The sequence below is a fragment of the Anas platyrhynchos genome, chromosome 13, assembly GCF_047663525.1.
Source record: "Anas platyrhynchos isolate ZD024472 breed Pekin duck chromosome 13, IASCAAS_PekinDuck_T2T, whole genome shotgun sequence".
Taxonomy (NCBI): Eukaryota; Metazoa; Chordata; class Aves; order Anseriformes; family Anatidae; genus Anas; species Anas platyrhynchos.
In genome coordinates, this window is record NC_092599.1 from 19,417,156 (window position 1) to 19,440,426 (window position 23,271).

Here is a 23,271-nt window from a genome sequence, read left to right on the forward strand (position 1 = left end):
AACCAGCTCCAGAGCAAGCAAGTTCCTGCATGTTCATCAGTATTGTTGTAAGGATGCCCCCCTTCCCCAGCAGTGACGTCCTGTATATACCAAACCTCTTTATCAAAAACCACAGTTAATGATGGCTTTTTATTTAACTTTAATCACAGTTAAAACTTTTTTTTTTTAACATGGTCTTGATTTTATTTTAATATGGGTACTATTTTCCTGTAAAATTCAGTTCTTTATTTTGGAGAAAGTAAAGTCCGTTCACTGTAAGAGTTACTTAAATTGTTTTATTAAGTAAATCAAATGTGTACAAGTAAATTCATACCGAATGTTCAATACAAGCATACTTAACATGTTTATATCTAGGATCCCGTCTTATTGTCAGAAGTTTAAATACTGCCTGATGTGGGCCTAATATATCGATGCTGTAAGATGTCCAACACTTCACATAGTTTCCACATCCTATAGTACAGGGTGTCTAGATGAAACCCTACCAGAACCATCGCAGCACTGCAGTGTAATTACATTTAAAAATAGCTATCAACTACTTCTTAACGTACAATCCCATAATGGCCATGCAATCATTCTCACTGAAAATTTCTCTCTTGTAGGACTGGAAGTAATCCATGTCTGAGAGCATGTTTTATCAGGAGTGCCTGTACCTGCTTAGAAACCACCAGCTTTCAAGGGAGTGGTGAGCCAATCCTTGGAAACTTCAGTTTTTCAACTTAAAATCCACAAAGTCAGAGGGAAGTTGCCTGTTCGTAAGTACCCAGTACTAGTACTTCAACTCTCTGTTAAGAAGCGTGTAACACCTCTGTCCTAATTGTAAGGGAATTAGGTCTTGCTCTTGGAGTTTTCTTCCAAACACGGCCTTTTCTTTGCAGGCTATCACAACCCTAATGCTGCTAAAATGGTATCCTGAAATGCAGCATTTCCCCATACGGAAATCCAGCTAGCAGTACTATGCTTGAGTTCGGTACCAACTATGCTGACACACCAGTTTCAGTAAACCTCAATATGCTTAGAGGTCACTTCTCTTCATATGCCAAAGCTGCAGAGGTTAGGATGGAGCCAAAATGGTCCTGGTGTTATAATAAAGCCCTAAGAAAGGCAGCAGGTTGTATAGTTACCTCCTTGTGAGCAAAATCCCTGCCCTAAAACTATGCAACCTACTACCTCTTCCTAGGAGCCCAATGCTTCCTTTTTGCAGTTCTTCTTACATAGCAGCTCTTTAGGAAGTCACCTTAGCTTACCAGCTGCTTTTGGCCTCCTGCATTTTTAGGCCAGGGCATGTCCTGTAAGTCTGCACTGTTCACTAAGTGGTTAACCAGTTCACTGCTCCTGGCTTAAATACTCTTGAATGGCTCCATTTTCTCTCTTACTATGCTAGATTTTCAGTCCCAAAAAGCATTTTCATGCTTTTTTCTTTTGTTGTTGCTAGAGCAAGATACTAGCTGCTCACTCTGCTGCAGAAGCAGCTAGACTTGAGTACACCTAAGACTTAAGGGTGAAAAAAGAACACAGTAAGCTTTAAATCTCTTTTATAAAAACGTAACTACTTCAGAGAAAATTTACAATTCTGGATCTTGAGCGCCCAAACTTCATAGCTTTACACTCCTAAACAGTTCAGGGGTGAGTTTTGGCCATTCAACACTTGAATCTTTGTATTACATTGTTTAAGTCTCACTTGCTAGAAGAGCTAGAGAAAAATAAGCAGACATATTAATAAAGCATAACTATAAGTTTTCCTTCCAACAACTACTAAACAAGTGAAGTAGTGGAATTTTAATGCATTACAGGAATTTGGGTCTCAAAACAGTTTAAGTCACACTGTACATGCCTGAGCCACCAGAACTTTTAGATTAAACACCAAACTGTTTTAGAATAATTTCTGGTCTGTGGGGTATTCCACTCCATAGCTAGTAACAGATACATTTTCAATATCCAGTCAGCACTGTGCCACTCACCTTTGAAGAAACATCACAGCAGTCGAATACCATTTAGGGTTTGCACCATCCACACCAATTGTTAATCAGTGACAGAATTTACAGGATTAATTTCATACTTTATAACCCGGAACTTATCTAACAAAACTGTATTTACTCACTCAACGTCGAAATGAATGACTGCAAAGGACCGAAGTTTGTTTTACTCCTCAGGGAAGGCAATAGATTGTATAGTTATCTCCTGAACAGGGTAAAATAACTACCCTACAACTATACAATCTACTACCTCACTCTGACAGAGAAGCGTGTACTTAAGATCTTTGCTGAATTGGCTAACCATAGCCTCATTCTGAAGAGTATTGATATTTGATGCTTCATTTAGCAATGTTAAAGAACAACTTATCAGAACATCAATCATTTGTAGCTGATTACTCAACCTTAAAGGAATCAATCTATTTTTATTTTTATTCTTTAGAGGAGAAAAATTAATATAGAATGACAACCTAGATTTTTCTAAGAATAACAGAAATCTAAATGCAATTACCTGTAGGTGCTGCAGAAATATTTTTCCTATAAAGAAAATTCCAAGTACAGAAGTTCAGTAGAATCTGACATTGAACTTTAAAAGTGAAGTGTTTCCAGTGTTGACTTTCTGCCGCTTTAGGAAAGACAGTAGATTGTATAGTTATCTCCCAGTTGTGGGTATGACCCTAAAACTATACAACCTACTACCTCATCCCACAGTGCAGGCATCTTCACAGGTGACGTCGAAAGATCGTTGCTTTAATAGAGACAAGTTAAGACAGCTGCAAACAGCATTTACAATGGAGGATACCGATTACAGAAAAAACATTCCTCTTTCTCCCCAGTCATACAATGAAGTTATCTTAAATGCAAATTCCTTAGTTTCAAAATTTTACCAACTGTTTGGTCTTAATATTTTAAACTCTAGAAACTTAGCAAGCTGTAGTAGTTACAGCAACTACAGTCATCAAACCTTTCTGTTACAGGAAAAGCACTGTCAGTGTTCCACAGATATAACCTCTCGTCTGAGGTTAGAAAACAATGCCTATCAGAAACATCACACACAGACCTAAATTTCTTCTTCTTTAGAACTTGAAAGTAATAAAATCTAGGACTGTTAATAGCTCAAAGAAAATCACGTACTTTCTAAAATAGTATTTTGTGGTTTCTCTGTTAGTCTGAAATGGCGTATGGTTCTGTGCACAGGGCTTCTTGTATTATAAACACAACTTATTAAGGCCCATACTCTGACACTTAATTGTTAAACTGCCTTACCAAAAGGCCACTTAAAATATACTCTTTTTTTCATCAGAAACCAATGCGTTTCTCTCACTGCCCCAACAGAACCTTAAAGCCATCTACATTACCATAGCTCAACATGACCTTGAAGTAAAAATCTTAAAATATTGAAATAAAAATACTTGCCAGACTGATGTGTGACTTACAATCCCCTTCTTAGCAAGGACATCTTGAGAACAGAGCTGAAGAGGAAAACTGATCGTTTTGTCAGTGTAATTTATAAGACTGCTGAAAGTGTTTACAGAAATGCACAGTTTTTCAAACATTAAATACGTGTCGTACTAGTACTTCATCCCAATTCTAAGCTGAGGTTTTCAGACCAGTCATCAAACAAAGCCTTGATAGAACAAGAGCTCCTAATGCATGTTAATGTCCTTGCCAAAAAACACAACGCGTGATCCAATGCATTAATATACAAAGGGATGACGTTATTCCTTGAACGGAGGAAAAAAAATAAAAGTACTTTCCAACCCCCTCAGTGCTTTACTCCAGAAACCTTTATACAAACACTGACGACAAAATTTGGTGAATCACTCCTAATATCTTGCTTGTAACTGGTTAGAAATCCCATTATTGGCTTTTGTTGACTTACATGCCTATTGGAACGGGTACTTTACCATGCACAGATGGACACAAGCATTTGGTCCCCATATCCAAAACAAATAAATTAGAACAGTAGCAGTGGGACAAAGTCAAATGGCTATGAAGCACTGGCACATACCACATCCTTTTTGTGAGCTCAGGCAGAGGTCCTGCTGTCAAGCAAATATTCAATGGAGTTGCTGGCAGTCCTTTCATAGTTCCTTGTTCCTACACCTAAACCTTCAACTGACTTGCAAAATTCATGTAAAGAACCAGTTCCTAAATGGGAAACGCAGCCTGCTTGAGGCCTCAGTGCGCTGAGCCTAGCTACAGGGAGCATCGACTCGCTGTTCGTCACTCAGTGCTTCCATGAAGTCCAAGATCTTTAATTTCAGGTGGAACTTTAAGACGGAGCTGCTGATTTCCTACACCCAGCTAGAGCAAGGTATGCCAAAAATATAAAATGTATTAAATATGCATGACACTTGTTAGTTACCTTTTTTAAATGAACCCTGAAGGGCATAAAGATTACTTTCTTGTTTCACCACTTCTAGACAGAAGTTAGCTGAAAACCTAACCAACTTGAGAAGATGCATCCTTTTTGTTTTGTAGTTGTCTATTTCTACTGACAGTACGACTTCCCAATCAAGTTCTGTTATAAGACATTTTAAACCATTTTCTACTGCCACCATGACATTTTCTTGTTATTTGCAGCTCCTCAATCCATAAGCATTTGTCTGCTTTCAGCTTCCTGAAACAAGAGCCATTCATCTATTACCGGTCTGGAAGGGCTATGTGTTCCTTAAGGTCATAAATGTCCTTGAAAAAAATATTTTGAATGACATCCAGTTGTTAACCTGTTGTTACATACAGCACTCTGGCTTGAGATTGATTATAAAGTGCACACAGGGCACTAGAAAAACCTCATTCTGTAACAGATACGTCTTATGAAGGATCATCATGTATCCTGTCTTTTAACTACCTGAGAAAAGCACTTTTATTGACTTGACGTCACTCAGATAGGGTACCTACTATTTTTAATTTGGCTTAATGCTAGAAGGGTACAGAATTAAAAGAACCCAAGCTCTAGTCGAAATTGTCTATTGAAAGTGTATTCACACAAAGTCTAGCTCATTAGTGGTTTGCTTCATGTTGGTCCTGAAGTTTTGGGGTTTATAAGAAGTAAACACACAGGTTATTTCTAACAGTTTCTGAAAACCCTATCACCTAAGTTGCATTGTCCTTTCAAGGAAAGGGAGCTGCCAGGTTTCCCTGCAGGTCCGCTGTATGCCTCTTCCCTGACACGATACATCATGCTTTCCTGGCAGGCACACAAGCAGAGAACCTTGAGGTACGGCACGCTGGATAAATTATACTCCTGGCACAGCCTCTACTGACTTGGTATCATCTTAGCTCGAGGTGAATCTGTTCCTGCACACAGCCCTGCTGCTGAAGTCACCCTGCTGGTGACATCATGCCCGAGCATACAGGCAGGAGTTTCAGGGCTGGCTACCTGCACATTCTGTACTTCAGCACTGAACACTTAGACAATTAATTTTTTTAGCTTTTAAAAATACATAATTAACTCTTTTTCCCTTGCAGCGCTGTGTCCAAAGGATATTTTTCCAGTCACTGCGTACTTTTATTTATACATCCCCGAAGCAGCGGAAGTGAAGAAAACACCACTATTTGTGCAAGTTTCCCACAGCACCCACAGGGACGACTGAGTTTGCTGCCAAACGAGTGCGGTGCCGCTGCCTCCGCCAGCCGAGGGCTGAGGCCCCAGCCTGTGCTCTGCTCTAACCACACGATGGAGCTCCAGCGTTTATGTTACAAGCATTAACACCGCTTCCTCGCCCCTTAACTTCATCGTCCGCACTGGAGCTACACTTCAGCTCGCACCAACTCTCGGTGAGTGCATTTCTGCCCCTTCTCCAGCCCCCCGATGGCCCTGCCCATCAAGCTCCCCCGCTGGCTGCACCCAGACTTACAACTCACTTTTCCTGGGTCGGTTTCGCTGGTTTAGGGGCTGGGGCTACAACAGTGTGAGTAACACAAACTTAACCAGGCTTCAAATTGCTTCCCTTCCACCGACCTTGTGCTGCCATCGCATACTGTGTCCATACGTCATCGCTCTCTCCAAAAGAGTTTAAGTTCACATAGTTACTGAAATTAAAGTTTTAATTAGTGTGAACTAAAATCAACCCTTCTGTATTCGCATTTTGATTGTTACCTTCCTTTTATTAATACAGTGCTCATCTTGCCATTTGCATCCAAGACAAGTGACAGTAGTAGAATCTAAATGGGCTCTAGCTTTCTGAAGCACACTTTTCAAGTTTTTGGTGTGTTGTTTTTTTTTTTGAACTACCCATACGTGCTTGAAACCTCTGAAAAGTTCCTAAACTGTATAGGAAAAAAACTCCTGACAAATTCTTTATCTTCTAACTTGATTTTGTCCAATTCACAGCACAGGAGAAATAACCTAAAGCAGAAAGCATGTTTGTAAAACCAATATTTCTTACCCTAACTATCCTTTACTGACATCTATACGTGATATAAACAGATGCTTTGAGGCATATAATGAATGCTATAGTACCTCCTTAAAGGAAAAGACCATTTTGCAACTGTAAATGCGTAAGTGGCTTGTTACAATAGACTTTGATTCTAATGCTTAATTTCAACTTTAAAACTCAGAAGATAAAAATTAAATGTAGCAGAAAAGTCAAAGCTGTAAGTTTAAAATAAAATAAAACTATGTGAAGACTGAAACTGAACAGGTGAAGGGCGTTGTTTTTTTTGTTATGCCACGTAAATTCACCTACAGTGAAACAAGGCACTGACCAAGAAAGTAAACATTGTTTAATCAGAACGGAAGCCGTGCCAAGCGACGGCCAGAGGCCTTCTCAGGAGTTCTCCAAAACTTACAATTTAGTTCCTTTATTTGGACACGGTAGTCAATTAAGCAGCAATACAATGGATTAAGTGTAACTAAACAATACCAGAATACTCGTTTGAACTGGCAAATTCTACAGAGGGGAGAAAAGAACATGAGCAGTTCCAGTGCCCGCTATACTAAGATATAGGTGGGCTCAAACTCCAAGCATGAGCAGCAGCAAAGTCAATGCAGCTGGAAAGGGAGATGTATCCACTACAGTATTTCTTTGTATTTTTCATACAGCAGCATGAGATTAATGCCTCTGTCATCAATAACATCTTTGACATTCCTGATTGAGACACTAGACAAAGCTTTTCACAAAATCTATATTCCCCACTTATGTTTAATTGCTTTAATATAAAGCATCCTGGTTTTAAATAATTGTAACGTGAAATATTACTGGTTTGTTCCATTTTCAATTATGTTTAATTTTCATTTATTTTTCTGATCATACAGTTACAGAAAGAATATAGATATCCAAAAACCACAGCTTGAAAGAAATCTGAAGTCCCTGCTAACCACTCATGCACGGAATGAAGCAGATCTGCAGAAAAGTAAAGTCTGTGATCATGATTAAGGAACAAAGAATGAACATAATGCAAATTGCAGCATCTTCTCAAATTTTTACATCTGTAATAAGCCATTTATATGTAAGTGATCATAATTCTTTAGTTCTGGACTTAGACTATATAAATGAATGGTTCATAGGCCTAGTTTAATTCTTTCTACGCTAGTCAAAAATAAGTACTGTTAACGTATTTCAGTGACTTACACCAATTGCCTCTTGCTGTATCCATATACAGGAACACTTCAAAAAATACTATTAGTAATCACATTGGAGAAGTAGCTTACTGTTTAATAAAGACAAGTAAAAAAGCAGATGTAATCTGTCCAAATCGGTGCATAATTAGTGCTCCAGCGCATAAAAAAGGTTTACTACTTACTATGGCACCACCACGGCAGAGACTATTTCACTTGACAAACCAGACTAAAGAAAAGCCTCTGGAGGCTTTTAAGCTTTTATAAATACTTTGTAAGTATGTATACATGCACATTTATCTACATAAAGATGCTGGAAGTAGAGATTATTGAAAAATAAGCCAGTGAATTTCTTTACAGTATGCAAACTGACCTCACCTTTTGCAGACACGTTAATTCTGGATCCTGTTGACTGAGAGTATGTTACATGACAGAAGAATCATTTTCATGTTTCACATTCAGCGTACAGTACTCCCTGCACAACAGTGGGAACGTTGGCTAAAGCCTCAGTAACATTAGGTAACACTTCACAGTAAGAAAACAACTACCCTAATACGTCTTATTTTTCACAAATCCTTTTGAATGTATGTTTGTCAGCCAGTGCTTTGGCAATACAAATACGTAAGTGAGCATGCCTCGGTTTAGCCACAGCTGCTAACACCATGTAGGTCTCAAGGCATTTCTCAATGGAAGCCATCACTTAGCTCTTCCTGCTTCAAACACGAGTGTACGTTCATCAGTACACAGACGTGCATTTATTCACTGTATTTGTCTCTTACCATTTACTAATGGTAAGTGAGCTCTGCTTTTGTTCCTGCAAGGCAGGTTAACTTATCAGAATGTAGGCAACTGAGGGGAGAAAACTGGAAGAAATAGACCTAACTGATACTGCTTCAATTTACCCAAACAGTTAATATCAGTTTTCTCCCAAAGAAGAGCAATTAAGGAAAAACTCCCTTTTACCTATTAAGAGAGCATGTTACAGACAACTTGTTTGGCTTACAGTTTGCATGTTAATATAAATACACGAATTCAGCAAATAACGATGCTAATAATACACGTAATGTTTTCAAGAATGCTGTGTTATATTAATTGCTAATATAAGTAGCTATTACCTATTATAAGTCATGGGAGCCTTTTATTTAGGAATGAAACGTTTCCACTACTAAGCAACAGAGGAAGACGCAGAACTCGTTTATCAAAAGGAAGGTAAAAACAAGGATTCTCCCTGGTGGTGTTACTAGCAGTAGTAGGGAAACGAAGCAAGTAATTTGATTTGTCTCTGTTTCCTTTTGCCAAGTCTCTAATCTTATTACACAAAATAACTTCTTAGCATGACCCACAGAAATTGATGTTGCATTGCAAGGTACTTGGTAAGAAGTGCAGCAGAGAAGTTGCAACCAACAATTTAGAAAAATATAAAACTGCCACACAGCTGTTTAATAAGTCCATCTTAATGAAGATGGTTATTGTGGGGCAAAAAAAGAGAATTACTGAATTATTTCATAAAGCTGCCTGGGCTAGGAAGTTTGAGGAGGCCCCGTAGGTAAGCCCCGGGCTAAGTTCGGTCTATTCAACACTCGAGCAGCACGGGCCGGCTCTGTGCATGGGGACACTCGCAGCTACACAACTGCTCCAGCGACGTCCCCCTGGCAGCCGGGGCTGAGAACGAAGGGGAAGCAGGAAGGCGATACTCTCTGCATTACACACCCCTCGGGGCCCCGTCACTGCTTACACGAGGCCAGCTTCACCTCCCGGCACTGCGCCGCGCCGTTCCCTCTGACCCCAGCTCACCGCAGGGACCCCGCTGCCGGGCGCTGCCCGCGCCGATCCCCGGGGGCCGCTCCGCGCCCCGTGCTCGGCCCCGCCTCACCCCGAGCCGCGGCTCCCAGCGGGCAGCGGCCCCGGGGCGGGCCCGGAGCCGGGAGGTGCCGGGAGGTGCCCGGAGCCCCCCCCGCAGCCCCCGCTCGGCGCCGCGGCCCCGTCCGGGCCCTGCCCCCCCCGGGCCTGCCCCCGCCCGCCCGCCCGCCCTTGCGAGCGGAAGTGACGTACCGCGCGCTGACGGCATCCGCGGCCTATGGGCGGCGGGCGCCCAGCCCGGGCGGCCACTCAGCAGCGGCGGGGGGCGGCACTTCCGGGCCTGCCACCGGGGCCTGCGGACGGGGGGCGCGGGGCGGGGGCGGCCCGGGCGCGGGGAGCGCCGGCGGGGACGGGCGGGCCCCCAGTCGCCCCCCCCCCCGCGGGGAGGCCCCGGGAGGCGCCGCGCCCCGCCCCTCACCGGCCCGCGCGGCTGGGCCGGGCCCTCCGCCGCCCGCAGCGCCCAACAGGGCCCGGGCCCGGCTCCCCCCGCTGCCCAGCCCCTCCCGCCCGGCCCCGCGGCGCGATGCGGGCCCCGCGGCGCCGCCCGGTACCTGCGGCGGGGTGACCCGGAGCCGCGCCGGGACCCGGATGGAGTCGCGGCCGCTCCTGCCGCCGCTCGCCGCGGGGCACCACGGGAAGGCGCGACGCGCCCCGCTCCGCCCCCACCATTGGCTGCCGGGCCGCGAGCCCCGCCCCCGGGCGCCGCCGGCCGACGCGTCCATCACCCGCCTCCCCGCGCGCTCATTGGGCGGCGAGCCGCGAGGCACCGCCCCCGCCCCGAGGGCCGGCCTGCCATTGGGCGGCGGGACGCAGAGGCCCCGCCTCCCTCCGCCATTTATTTGAAGGGGGTCGGGGGCAGCCCTAAGATGGCGCCCCCCGGCGGCGCGGCGCGGGGCTGGGCCTCGGGGCCCTGCGGCCCGGGGAGGGGCCGGGCGGTGCCGCTGGGCCCTGGTAACGCCCGGCCGGGCCGCGCCACCCCCTTCCCTTCCCTTCACCTCCCCGCGCCCGGCCGCGCCGCGCTGCCCTCAGGCTGTCCCGGTGAGCCGGGCGCTGCCCTCAGGCTGAGCGCTCCCCCCCGGCCTCGCCGCCGCCATCTTGGCGCGTGCAGGGGGAGGCGGCGGTGCCTGAGGCGCTGCCGGCAGCCCCCGGAGCTCAGCAGCAGCCTCTCGCCCTCACGGCCCTGACGGGCTTTGTTTTCATCACATTTTTATAGCCTCTCTGTGTTGAACAAGCATCAGAACGGATGTTTTACTTGGTGTGCTGATAACATTCCCTGATAAATGACGCCCCGTGCCCAGGACACACCCAGGCAGGCTCGGTGCAGTTAGTCACGCTGCCTCACCCTCCTGCCCCTTCGGCCTGCCCTGCCGCCACGCAGAGCTCCCCACGGAAGGAGTTTGTGCTGCTCCTTGCTGAGAAGGGGGTGAGACAGGTCTTTTGCACCTGCCACCCTCGTAGGTGATTCCTGTTTTCACGTTACTTGTCTCTGCAGTTGGAGAAGATAAACCTCTAGCTTGCTTTCAGCACTATTTCAAAGTTCCCGTGTTTTTCTTTCTACTCCTCTGTTTTTTGGTTTTACCGTGAGGAAGCAATCTGACGTGGAAGTGTTATGTCAGTGTGTTGTCAATTAATCAAAGTATCTTTTTGAGGTATATTCCTGATGAGTTTCTTAATGTTGTGGGGGTATGCAGGGCCTGTAGGGCATGTAGTTGTCTTTCAGAGGAGGAGAGGTGGTCCTTCAACCTCAGTGCCAGTTTTCTGGACTAGTAAAAGTTCAAGGAGGAAAATGTGCTTAAAAACAGCCTTTAAACACAGATATCTTCTGTGTCTCAGTTCTGACAAGATCAGTAAAACAGAGATACATTAAAGTGTGGATGCGCACAGAGAAGTCTTTTCAGCCTTTGTAAATACACTTTTCTGAGAAATTCTGTAAATAATGAAGCTTTTGTGAGTGCTTGACAATTCCGTAAAAGTTTAGAATTCATATGGTAAAGTCTCATGAGTGTGCTGTCCCATCTTACTTCACAAATATGAGAAGGGAGGATGGGGCCTTGTTTTCAGTGATCAGAGCAACAAAGAGATGAAACGGTCTGACCTCATAGCTTTCTGGATCATGCCGCTGTTTTGTGTCTGGAAAACACAAAGTACCGATGCCTCAACAGATTAAAGGCAAACCCAAATGCAGCTTTCATCCTTGTTCGGGTAAAACTTTGACACATAAATTCTGCCAGATGCTAAATTACTTTTTCATTTTTACTTTTAGGAGAAATTTGACTCATTTTCTGATGAATACAGAAGCTGCAGCCCCTGTTAAGGTGAGAACCTTCTATCGGGTCTCTAACCGGGCACGAGGGTCTTTTTTGTAGCTCCTGCACTTCCACGCTAGGTCACAAGATGGGGTATGAACACCCAGAAAAGATGAGTGTCCGATTAAAACATTCCACAGTGAAATGCTATTTTACCATTGTATTATAACCAGGCACTGTAATAATTCTTGTTCTTGCAGAGACAAAAAAATTACAAGAAGTAGTCATTATGAAGTTTTATTTTTCAGGAGTTATGTTCAGAAAGGTTCTAAGAGGCGTTATGTAAACTCAAATACACACTTCTAGTAATTTACAGATTATCCTGTCTGTAGTGAGGATTGCTGGACAGAACAGGATTTGCTGGCAGAGCAAAGTGCTACAATAAGGAAGTCGATTCCAGCTGTTAGATAAACAAGAAGGGATACAGAAGCATTTTTCAAAAATGAAACATTCTATAGATGACACATTTATTTTCAGAGCAGGAAATACTTACTGCCTGATGGTGTTCTTTCAGGCCTGCCGCTTTGCCAGATGCAAGCTGATTCATGGGTGGCCGTTGTTCGTTATACCCATAATTGGGAAGTGACATTGTTTTTGGCTTTGAAACAAGAACAATTCCGCAGCGTATCCAATCAAACACCAGACAGTTGTTGAAGGGGCATTTTTTCTTCAGAAAGTGAATCATTTTATCACTTTTTGAGAAACTGATGTCTTGTATGTTAACAAGAAATGCCAGTCTATCTGTTTTACTGGAATGCACATAGCTTTGGACTAGGGGGTGACTTTCAATTGTGGTAGTTATTTTGAAGTTGATTAAGGGACATTGAAACTATGTGTCCTGCAGTGTAATATTCTAGGAAGAATTTTTGATTTTGCAAAGTAGTGCCAAAAAGGTCTGCTCACCTTACTCTCTGTTTCTTTACCACAGATAGTAATTGGAGAGTTTGAAGTCTTTTCCCCAGCCAAAAGTGGACCACAGCGTACAAAATACTGACAGCAAACGGTATGGACAAACACAGTTGGTATGAGTACAAAGGAATTCAGGTGTATAAACCACTTGTTATGACAAATTTGTTAAATAAAGTTCTTTGGAAAAGAGATGATGTAGAAAGCCTAAGTGGTGGTCCTGGCTGGTAGAGGCAGTAGGCAGCTGGTGCCATGCCACTGGCTGCTGAGGATTTCCTCATATGGTAAGTGAGCTTTTGTTAAGCTACATGTAAAAGATCAGGAATGACGGTGACATTATTCTGATCGTTTGACTTGTAAAGCACTGCTTGATGGCAGCAGCAAGTGATTACGAACTGTAACCTTAGTCTTGTGAAGCTCAGTTTACCTTTTAAACACAGTATACATTACAGTTAAGCAGCACCTGAGGAGCACCTTGGGGAAGCACCTTGTCAGGGTCTAAGTGAGAAGCAAGAGATGAAAGCTTGATAAAATTTGTGGTTGGTCCCAGTTCTATTCATTCTGTGCCATGTAAGAAAAAATGCTGGTTCACATGCCTGTGCAAATTACATGAAATGCGAAGACAGTCAGAGTAGCAGAAGTGAAAAAGGCATCAGAAGACCTGGCGATGTTGAGGCTGGGGAAGCATCCGGGCCTAATGTAGAAGTGAATGGTCACACAGCACTGGATCTAGTGAAACCTGTTTTCGGTTTGTTTCTGGATTTTCCATTATCACATTTACATTATCTATTTCCATTATCACATTGACATTATCTATTACATTAGATATGTACAAGGAACAACTGAAGCTTTTCTCGCAGTTCGACTCAGTCTCATCATTCACCCTCACTAGCAACATCTGTGCGTACACAAGGAGGTTTGGTACTGGGTGTGGGCACGCAGGGCTGATCTGTGAGCCCTCAGGGTCAGGGCTGCGATCAGTACCAGCCCCAGGCCTGATTTGAAAGGACATTTTAGAAGGAAATCGTCCAGGTGTACAGCATAATGATCTCCAGAGCCCTGTGGATTTCTTTTCTGACAGTAGAAATAGCATTTGACATGTCCTGTTGTAGTGGGTTTACGTAGCAAGGTTTTGGTAGCAGGGGGCCATAGGGGTGGTTTCTGTGAGAAAGATCTAGAAGCTGCCAAGGAAAGAAACCAAAAGCACCTTTTTCCCCCATCCACCCTCTTCCACTTCCTCCTCCCGAGCAGCGCAGGGGAACGGGGGAATGGGGGTTATGGTCAGTCTACAGCACTTCTTCTCTGCCGCTCCTTCTTGGTCACTCTTGTCCCCTGTGCTGTGGGACAGCACGGGACCCACGGGATACAGTCCTTGATGAACTGATCCGGCGTGGGCTTCCCACAGGCAGCAGCTCTTCCAGAACTGCTCCAGATATGGGTCCGTACCACGGGGTCCATCCCTCAGGAGCAAACTGCTCCAACCTGGCTCCCCCATGGGCAGCAGCTCCTGCCAGGTCACCTGCTCCTGCGTGGGCTCCTCTCCACAGGCTACAGGTCTGGCCCGGAATCTGCTCCAGCAGGGGTCTTCCACAGGCGGCAGCCTCCGTCGGTGCAGGGCCACCTGCTCCACCGTGGTCTCCTCCACGGGCTGCAGCGTGGAACCCTGCTCCACCGTGGTCCTCACCACAGGCTGCAGGGGGACTTCTGCTCCAGTGCCTGGAGCACCTCTCCCCCTCCTTCTACACTGACCTTGGTGCTGTTCCTCACTCCCTTGACTCTCCCAGCTGCTGTGTGGCACAGTGTTTTTTTTCCCTGTCTTAAATATGCTCTCACAGAGGCGCAAAACAACATCGCTTATTGGCTCAGCTCTGGAAAACAATGAGGCCCTTCCCAAACATGGGGCAGCTTCTACATCTTTCTCACAGAAACCACCCCTATGGCCCCCTGCTACCAAAACCTTGCCACGTAAATCCACTACACCTGTGTTTGTTAGATTTCCAAAAAGTAGTTCTGATACTACCAGAAGAGTCAAGGGAAAATCAATCTGATAACTTTTCATTTTTCCAAAGTTAAACTGTGTAGAAATTGGAGCAGAAATTACCCTGAGAAGCAGAAATGCTTTTGTATAAATTAGCAAAGGAATGTAGAGAAGTGATTTAAGGAAAAAAAAGGGGTAGATAGGCCCCATACCTGCAGTTTAAGAAGTGAATTTAAATGAAGCTATCGTTAATTCTTCTTTGCTTCATCACTGGAAAAAAATGATCATGAAGATAATCAAATACATGAAGTGTAGTAGCCTAGCGTTTATCATTTTAAAACAACTTCAAATTCCTTTGTAATTGCCTTATAGAAGTAAATAACTGTAAATTACTTTGGAATTCCCGTATGGAAGTTACAGCTTACCTTAGTAGGTTGGTTTATAAGGAATTAACTGTGTTTGTTTGTGGTTTGAAGCTCAAATTTAGGGCTTGGGATATGAATTACATTTTTAATAAACTCGAAACATTTGCAGCTGTCAGAGTCACAAGAAGGAGGCTTGATTCACAGGACGTGTTGGGCACGGTCTCCCGTCTGCCAGCTCTAAATCCACGTTCTTAGGCAGCCTGTGTTACTGTCTTAGGCTACTCTTTTACTGCCACCTTCCAACCAGTTTCTGATTAGTGGTGGAACAAGAAAGAATGCAGCAGAGCACAGACTGACATTAGATACCTCTCATTCTGTTCACATTTCAAGGTGATTTTCAGTTGTTTGGTGGAATACATAGGCAGCACATATGAGTGGAAAATGAAAGCTAAATGTTAGGAGATAGTGTTTTAATTCATCCTTTCAGCAAATCTGTAAAAGCTAACTTTTCAGTGCTGGTGTTCGCTGCAGTGCTGCAGTGTGGATGGAGCTGCGTTTTCAAAATTATCTTGGTTGATCTCATTTGACTTCTCAAATAGTTGCAGTAGTTGTTTGCAGAAGGATTGATCAGGACTCTGACCTGAAAAAACAAAGGCAGGGTATTCTGATCTGCATGTCTCAGCTATGTCAGTGGTACTTCTTAACGTCTCCTGGCATGCACTGGAGAGGTAATCCTTGATGTTAATTCCTTTGATGAGCTCTTCAAAATACTGCTTCACTGAAATTTTGTATGTTGGTGGATCCTGATATGAAGCTTTTCCTTCTAGCATTTTCTCAATTCTTTCCTTGAGCTTTTTGTCCTCCTGCAGAAATTGTACAGAATTTACATGCTGTTCCAGGAGGGCTTCCATTTGATGATAAAGCTCTCCAGGAGCTTCAGCTTCTTTTGAGATTACTTGCAGTGTCTCCAGTTTCGTAGAATAGTCTTTGTGTAACTTGGAGTGCAGCTCAGCCATCCTGTACAATATGCCCTTCAGCAAACCAGTTCCAACCGTGTCAATCATTACCTTGGTGTCAGTAGCATCAGCTGTTAATTCACTAATCAGCTGTTCACTTTCCTGAGTGAAATAAATTGATGAAAAGTTCTGTTGCATCATAGTCATGTCTCTGAGCAGTCAAGTTTAGAATAGTCAAGTGCATTATTAACTTTCAAAATACAATACCCCTTGTGGGTTCTGTGCTCTAAAAGCTTAACAATTACGGCACCCATTAGTGCTCAAAGCCAAATGAAAATATAAATAATTGTAAATGCCTTTTGAAACGTTAGGATCCATGGCAACAGCATGGAGCTGCGACAGGGGAGGGTCAGGCTGGGTGTTAGGAAAAGGTTCTTCACCCAGAGGTGGTCAGGCACTGGCACAGGCTCCCCAGGGCAGTGGTCACAGCCCTGAGCCTGCCAGAGTTCAAGAAGCATTTGCACAGCGCTCTCAGACACAGGGTCTGATTTTTGGTGGTCCTGTGCAGAGCCAGGAGTTGGATCCAATGATCCTTGTGGGTTGCTTCCAACTTGGGGGTGATTCTGTATTTATCACTCGAATAAGCTACTTGGTTTGAGGCTTAGGCACTATTAAAACTCAAGATACCTTTGGATAAAGTTCAAATGGTAACGAAGTGGCAGGTTTTTCCGCCAGCCCAGCTCTGATGTGCCTCCTTGTGAGCCTACTTCCCCAGGAAGGACATCAGAGGCAAGGCATCCCAGAGGAATACCTGAGCTCCATACAGGTGTTACTTAAATGCAGGTGTTTGGGATGGTACATGGCACGTACTGCACGTCCCTTGCAGAGAACAGCAATTTAAATTTGCAACCCCACATTCAGTAATACATCCTAGTACACTAGTAAATACATCCTAGTAAAACATCCATGTTTCTCCATCCATGTAATGAAGCCAACCAAATTCTGAAGACGTGGGAATAGCTTTGGTAATCGTATCTCACATTACAGCTAGGTGAAGGTGAGCCCAAGAGGCATTGTCTGGCCAGGGCCAAAATCTATCATTAGATTAAAATATGTTCTCTCTTCTCAACCAAGTGCTCAGGTAGGAGACTCGATGACCTTTGTAGGTCCCTTCCAACTGAACTATTCAATTCCATTCTAAAATCCACAAACGTGGCTCTAATCTACCCAGGGAGCGTGTGATTTTGCTAGTGTCATGGCTAATGTCACTTGTACCTTCCTGGCATCTTCAGATTTCTTGTGAACTAAGTGTAATTTTTGTATAAATTCTTTTTTTCTTCCCTGGTAAGCTTCTGATACTTTAGCAACGTTGTGGTCTTTGTGTTTTCCAAAGAGTTTACAGATGGCACATATTGGTTCATCATCAGTCAGACACATCTGAGAGGAAAAAAATACACGAGGAGAGTTAGTAGCTATAGAAAAGCAATACGAGTCAAGTAGCTTGGTGGTTCGCCTGCTATTAGCTGCTGTTAGAACTGCCAGAACCGAGTATTGCTGGTGGTGCTGCAGTGTTTGTCTTGCAAACAAAGACTGCTGCTACGCTGCGTTTGTTCCACTGATATTTGCAGGACAGCACAGATGATACACGTTTTGCCAAACTACATGCCACTTGCTTGCTGTCCAAAAAAAAATGTATTGCCTTCCGCTGTGTCATGAATTTTGCTACTAGCACACACAAGACGTGTTTTATAGGGAAAAGAAAACCATGGGTTAGTTCAGGAAGTGCTTTTTGTGCATTATCTTGCATGATAAAGGCAGAGACCTGTGTGAAAAGCAGTGAGCAATGGCTTCACTGGTGGAGCAGCAGGGGATACTGGCATGGCAATGTAAGAATGAAGAGCAAGCAAGAGGCAGGCATACTTTACATTATTTGTGGTATGTGAACGAAAGGCTTGAGTGACAGTGCTGCAGTGGCAGTAGAGTGGCCGAACTATTTGACTTGAGGAATGAGAGCTTGGCCTCAATAGTCAAAAAACCTCCTGGAGGTTTGATTTCAGTGGGACTGCGCCTGTGCTAACCTCTAGCCATGCAACTTTGGCTTCTGCAGCTAACTTCATTAGTAGATAACGGGGAAATAGAGTATTGGGTATGAATTATGGAAGGGAATTCTGGCCCTTTTGAATCATTTTGGCATGTTGCTTAGAAAAGGCAAAGATGACACACCACTCGGTCATCCTCAATAGGAATAGATTCAGTTCTGCAGTTACTCAGTCTAGAAGGCTGAGCTTGATTTTCAAGAAAGTTTACAGCTCTTTTGGAGTTTACGAAGCTGCTTGTGAGTGGCTGCAGAAAGCTTACAATTAGTGGGGTGGGTAAAATTATTCTGGGTAAGGAAATCTTAACAATAGTTGGTATTCACTGATTTTTCTATATTGGAATAAATTGAGATAGATTAATATTATATATTTTGGTATTGTAAGGACTTTGGTATGTTTAAGGCCTTCATTATGTATTGGTTGTCCACTAAAACTTCCAGTACATATATATTTTTTATTTAGCATGTACTTGATACATCCAGAATGGAAAGCGTGCAAATTTCTGAAAGTAAAAAGAGTAGAGAAAAAATCATACCAAGTTCACATTTTCCCCATGTTCTTCACACATTTGGGACAACTGTTTTTTCTCCTGCACACAGTTTTTTTCAAGTTCATCTTTAAATTTCTCCAGGATACTTTCAACTAGGCTATTTCTTAGCAGGCCGACGATTCCTCTGCCTCTCAGATAAATTACCTTCAGATGAGAAAAATTGTAAAATAGATTGAGGGACATGGGAATGGCTTGTTGCTTTGATGATTTGGTATAACATAGAAAGACGCATCATATCTATTTATTTATTACATTCTGTAATGTTTATTACGTTCTGTACACGTGGTTTTGGACCATAGTGAACTAGTACAGAAGTACCTACGTGCCCGTTTCATTCAAACACGTATATTTTAACTTTGAGGCTCCCAAGTATCACCTGCCCACACTTTGCCTCTGAGTATAGTTGATGCTATGGAAGGGACCAGTGACACGGGTGCCACACTGTTAAGGAACAGGGGAGTGACCTGCTCCTTTCCTTTCGCTGTGGTGTGGCACGGTATTCCTCGCAAGAACTGTGGCCCTCAGGTGAAGAGCTGGGGCGTACCTCCCACTTCAAACCACAACAAAAAGTCTCCTAACTACAAGAGGTCCCAGCTGCCCCAGAGCTCACCCCTACTTACTTTGCGGCACAGGGGGCAGTGGAAATGGCCATTGACGTGGTGGCAGTTCTGGTGAATTAGGATCTTCTCCAGGCACTGCTTGCAGAAGTTGTGTGTGCAGGACAGGACCAGGACTGGAGGGGTGAACAGCTCCAGACACACGGGGCACAAGAGCGCCTCTCTTAAGGCTTCCATGATGGTGTTTCACCACATGAGGAGGACCTTTCCCGGCTGCTGCCGCAGCCCCTCTTTGCTGGCAGCCTGGTACTGGCATTCTAGAACCAGCCCCAGTCTCTGTAGTAACATCTCCATGGCAGCAGCAGCTCCCTTCTTTGACATGCTGACAGTTTAATTGGATCTTCTGCATCTCTGATCTCACCGAGCCCGTGCACAAAGTCACTCTGTTTCACCAGGATGTGCTCCTTCCTGTAGGAACACCTTGGTCTGGATGTAAGCACTCTCTCGGGTGTTTAACACGCAGAGGTGTTGCAACAGGCCGGCGTCTGTTGCTCCGATTAAGAGTTTTGAATCTCAGTGCAAGACAAGTTCCTTGGGGTGGTCAATTATTTTATTGCTTGTGTGTTTTCATGTAGAATTGTGTCTTCTGTTCACTCACTGCAATTCACATTTTCATTACCTTGTGCTGAAAGCTTCTTCAGAAAGTCAGCCTACACCTGGTTAGCAACATTTCTTTTTTATCACTAACCTCTTTAAAACGTGTCTTAGAGAATGGAATCCTGCATGACACTGAAAACTAACATGGCATCTGGGTGAGGAACATTCCAGTAACTGGTTCCTGGGGATTTACTGGCAGATACTGAAATTCATTAATGGATTCAGTGCCCGGTGTTAAGTCTCCAACAGGCATAACCCCAGGCGTCAGTAGGAGCAGCATATTTATCAAGACACTAGTCTCACCGCTTTCAGATGGATGTAGAAATCACATAAGACATTTCTCATTTACTGTAATGTCATATTCTGCACAGTGTCTAGGAAATTAGAATTAATAGTTTAATGACTAAAAAAAATCAAGGTAAACGAAGAGGTATAACCATAAACAGGTGGGTAGAGTGCCTGTGTGCACGCACACTGATCGGACATAGCTTCTTTGGGATGTTAATACCTGATTGTTACAGGAATTGTGTTTGATCTTTTGTCATCTCTAGCCCAACCCACAGTTATCTGTGGGCCTGATTGAAACTCTGGGGCAGAGCTGGCTTTGCTTACTTTGGACAGTCGTCCTACACAGGAGTGAAGATTTGGCATTGAAGTCTGTGACATACATACATTTATATGTAGCAAACCCATGTGAATTACATAGAAAATAGGACTGCAGCCACAAAACCTCAGTGCAGTAGTTAAGGAGAGTTATTTTCCCCCATCTTTCTCATTCAAACCTTTCCCAGAGAAACCAAGGGGAATAAAAGGTGAGGCACCATGCTAGGAATTGAAGACAAAATGCCTGCTTGAACGTCCCGTCTGGTTGTAACCTCATCAGAGCTTTCCAGTCACTGGTGCATTTTGCAAATAATTTGTAATCCCTGTTTTCCAACAGCAGCCTGTTGCTGCTCTCATCTCTAGGCCTTCTCCTTTTCCATAATCTTTGTGTCCCTGTATTGCGTGGTGCAGACGAGCAGAGGATGCTCTAGGGAGGTGTGCTCTGTAACGGAGACGGGGCTGTGCAGGTGTAAAAATAGGCATGTGAGGGGAAGTATCAATAGGAGCGTGTGGAAACCTTGTGTGGGAAGTACAGTGTTCTTTGCATCATCTACTGCAGTCAGCCAGTGTTACTGCCAACACTGAGCGGTTTTTTCCTTCATGTTATTATGTAGGACATTCTCTTTGAATTTTCTGTGCTCTAAATTAGTGTGGAATAAGTTTTTTTGCCAGTAGAGCTCTTTTCTTAGCATGTAGTGGGGCTACAATGCAACCAGGATTCAAGGAGATATATTCACTGTTTGGTGTTTGATGGGTTAGAGCTGACTCAGAGCCAGTTTTCTGTTTCAAACGATGGCATTTTTTCATTCATTGTCTTTACCATTTCAGTCTTTGGAAGCCATTCACTGCCTGCATGCGAACTATCATTGAAACTGGTACAATTCATTGCAATGTAAGGAAACTCACTTATGGAAGTCCAGGATACAACTTACTAATTCCTGGCTGACATTGGCTAACCCTTACAATAGCACAGAGGTCAGATCGCTTGGATAGATCAGGTAGGGCAGGTAACAGTCCCACGCTGCTGCTGGTTTATGGAGCTAACCTGATAGCCACAGCATTTGTGTCGTGTCCTTCACTGTGTAAACCCAGACCAAAATGTGGTGCTGAAGCACACCTGGTGGCAGCGTGCCAAGGCAAAGAGCTGGATGATGTTTCCTTCTCTGGTACATAGAGGGAATCACAAATATGAGCTGAGTTTTGGACATGACTAGCATTTCCATGGAACCAGGTCATTTTTCACTTGTCCAATAGGATGGAAATCAGATGTAATTAAAAAAGATAGCTATTGAGGTCATATCCTCCTTAATGGATGTATAAAAGGTAATTTTTTGGCAAACTAAGTAAAACTTTGGGGAAAAAAATTACATGCTATGACAGAATGTTCATTGGAGTACTTAAATGGAAACTGTGCCTTTCAAGACATAAATACATAGGTATGGCTGTCACAGATGAGTAGTATTTTAACATCCACTCATTTTTAATAGCTTACCACCTACTAATTTCTGAGACGTGAAACCTTTCTTGGCAATGGAATTTTTAACACCAATTATTTGCTGTCTGAGTGGATTTTTCCTTTGGAGACTTTGGAGTCAGGCTATTTAGACCCATCCCTTATGCTGCCCATGGTTGGGGTAACTTTTGAAAAAGAGGCCTTTACCTGCAGGCCTACACAGAAGCCCTTCCCGTAACCATGCACTTCGCCTGCAACACAGAACACTTACTTTTTTGAGTAACTCAGTGTACGTTTAATCTTTAAAAGTATATAAGGATTGAGAATAGATCTACCTGAAGAGCTAGAAGAATCTTCTTGAGCTCAGGTAACTCTTTCTCAGAACTCAACCATAATTCCATGGTCACTTGTACCACTGATAAAGTTATTATCAGTGAGGCATCCTAAATCTATTTGGAAGTTTCTGTTGGCTGCGGAAGGGCAGCTTGCCTTACATTCAAATCTAATTAGTACAGTTGTGTCATTCTCTTAGAATAAATATTAAATCTCTAGTGCAATATTATGGCATGCAATAAATGCCACAATAAATAGTTATCAGCACTGTCAAAAGCCATATTGTGCTACTATGTGGGTATCCTCCTCTGCCTGACCACTGGGGTGGGTATAATCACAGTGTGTCTTCCAGTACACAAGCACAAGTTGAGCAAAGGTGCTTTGAGACCCCAGGGCAGTACTCTGTGTGTTGGCTTTGTGGTATGTAGGGTATCTCAAAGGAGTTTTCCAAGTTCTGGCTGGCAGACAAAGTAGGTTGGTGTGGCTTTTTACATCAAGGCTTCTACCAGTTGGTTAGTACAAGGGTGCAGAGACATGTGAGGTCTCTGATCTCCTCATAAATGGTCCAGTGTTTTCTTAAAAGCCAGTACTGGTGTTATTGAAGCAGGGGAGGAAAATGGACTAGTGGTAATTTTGCTGAGAAGTGTGGCCATATTAGTGCACACTAGGGTAGATCAGTCAGGATTGACAGGATGGGATTGTGTCAATGATGCTCATATTCTTTTCTCTTTTTGTGTGTGTTCGTTTGGGGATTTGGGCTTGCCTTTTTTTTTGTTTTGTTTTGTTTTTGGTTGGTTGGTTTGGTGTGGGGTTTTTTGTTGCTGATTGTTTTTAGACTGGGTGCCATTTTGAGTCAGTTTAAAGGGTGAACGAACTGTATCTACACATTTTCTTGAGCCTATCTGGAACTGAATAGATCCCTTGCAAAATGGGTATGGGCGTTAGATTTTTCTTTTTTGTGTGTGTCTGTATACAGATAATTTGACTCAACATTTATTACTGAAAGTATAACTGTAAAATAGCTGAGTAGGTGTAGGAACCTAAGGTGTTCTAAAGATTAGTCCCAAGCCTTAGGCTGTATTGGAAACTGGGGTTTATAATTCAGCAGTGTACTG

At 43.8% G+C, this 23,271-nt stretch overlaps 2 protein-coding genes across 2 annotated transcripts in view; one reads left to right on the forward strand and one right to left on the reverse strand.

Moving 5' to 3' along the window:
• The first annotated feature begins 7,824 nt into the window (after nt 1-7,824).
• LOC113841991 (uncharacterized) overlaps nt 7,825-23,271 on the forward strand; it is a 41,964-nt gene continuing 26,517 nt past the window's right edge. Inside the window, exons 1-4 of the mRNA XM_072044503.1 lie at nt 7,825-7,855; nt 9,125-10,854; nt 11,660-11,711; nt 12,631-12,705. Coding sequence (XP_071900604.1) covers nt 7,825-7,855; nt 9,125-10,239 — 1,146 coding nt within the window. The 3' untranslated portion in view covers nt 10,240-10,854; nt 11,660-11,711; nt 12,631-12,705. The remainder of the gene's footprint in view (nt 7,856-9,124; nt 10,855-11,659; nt 11,712-12,630; nt 12,706-23,271) is intronic.
• Nucleotides 15,461-19,440, reverse strand: LOC140003632 (tripartite motif-containing protein 54-like). The gene is made up of 4 exons (XM_072044504.1): nt 19,174-19,440; nt 18,539-18,697; nt 17,183-17,344; nt 15,461-16,069 (listed from the first exon to the last, which is right to left on the reverse strand). The coding sequence occupies exons 1-4, from the start codon at nt 19,345-19,347 to the stop codon at nt 15,461-15,463; spliced, it is 1,104 nt and encodes a 367-aa protein (XP_071900605.1). The 5' UTR covers nt 19,348-19,440.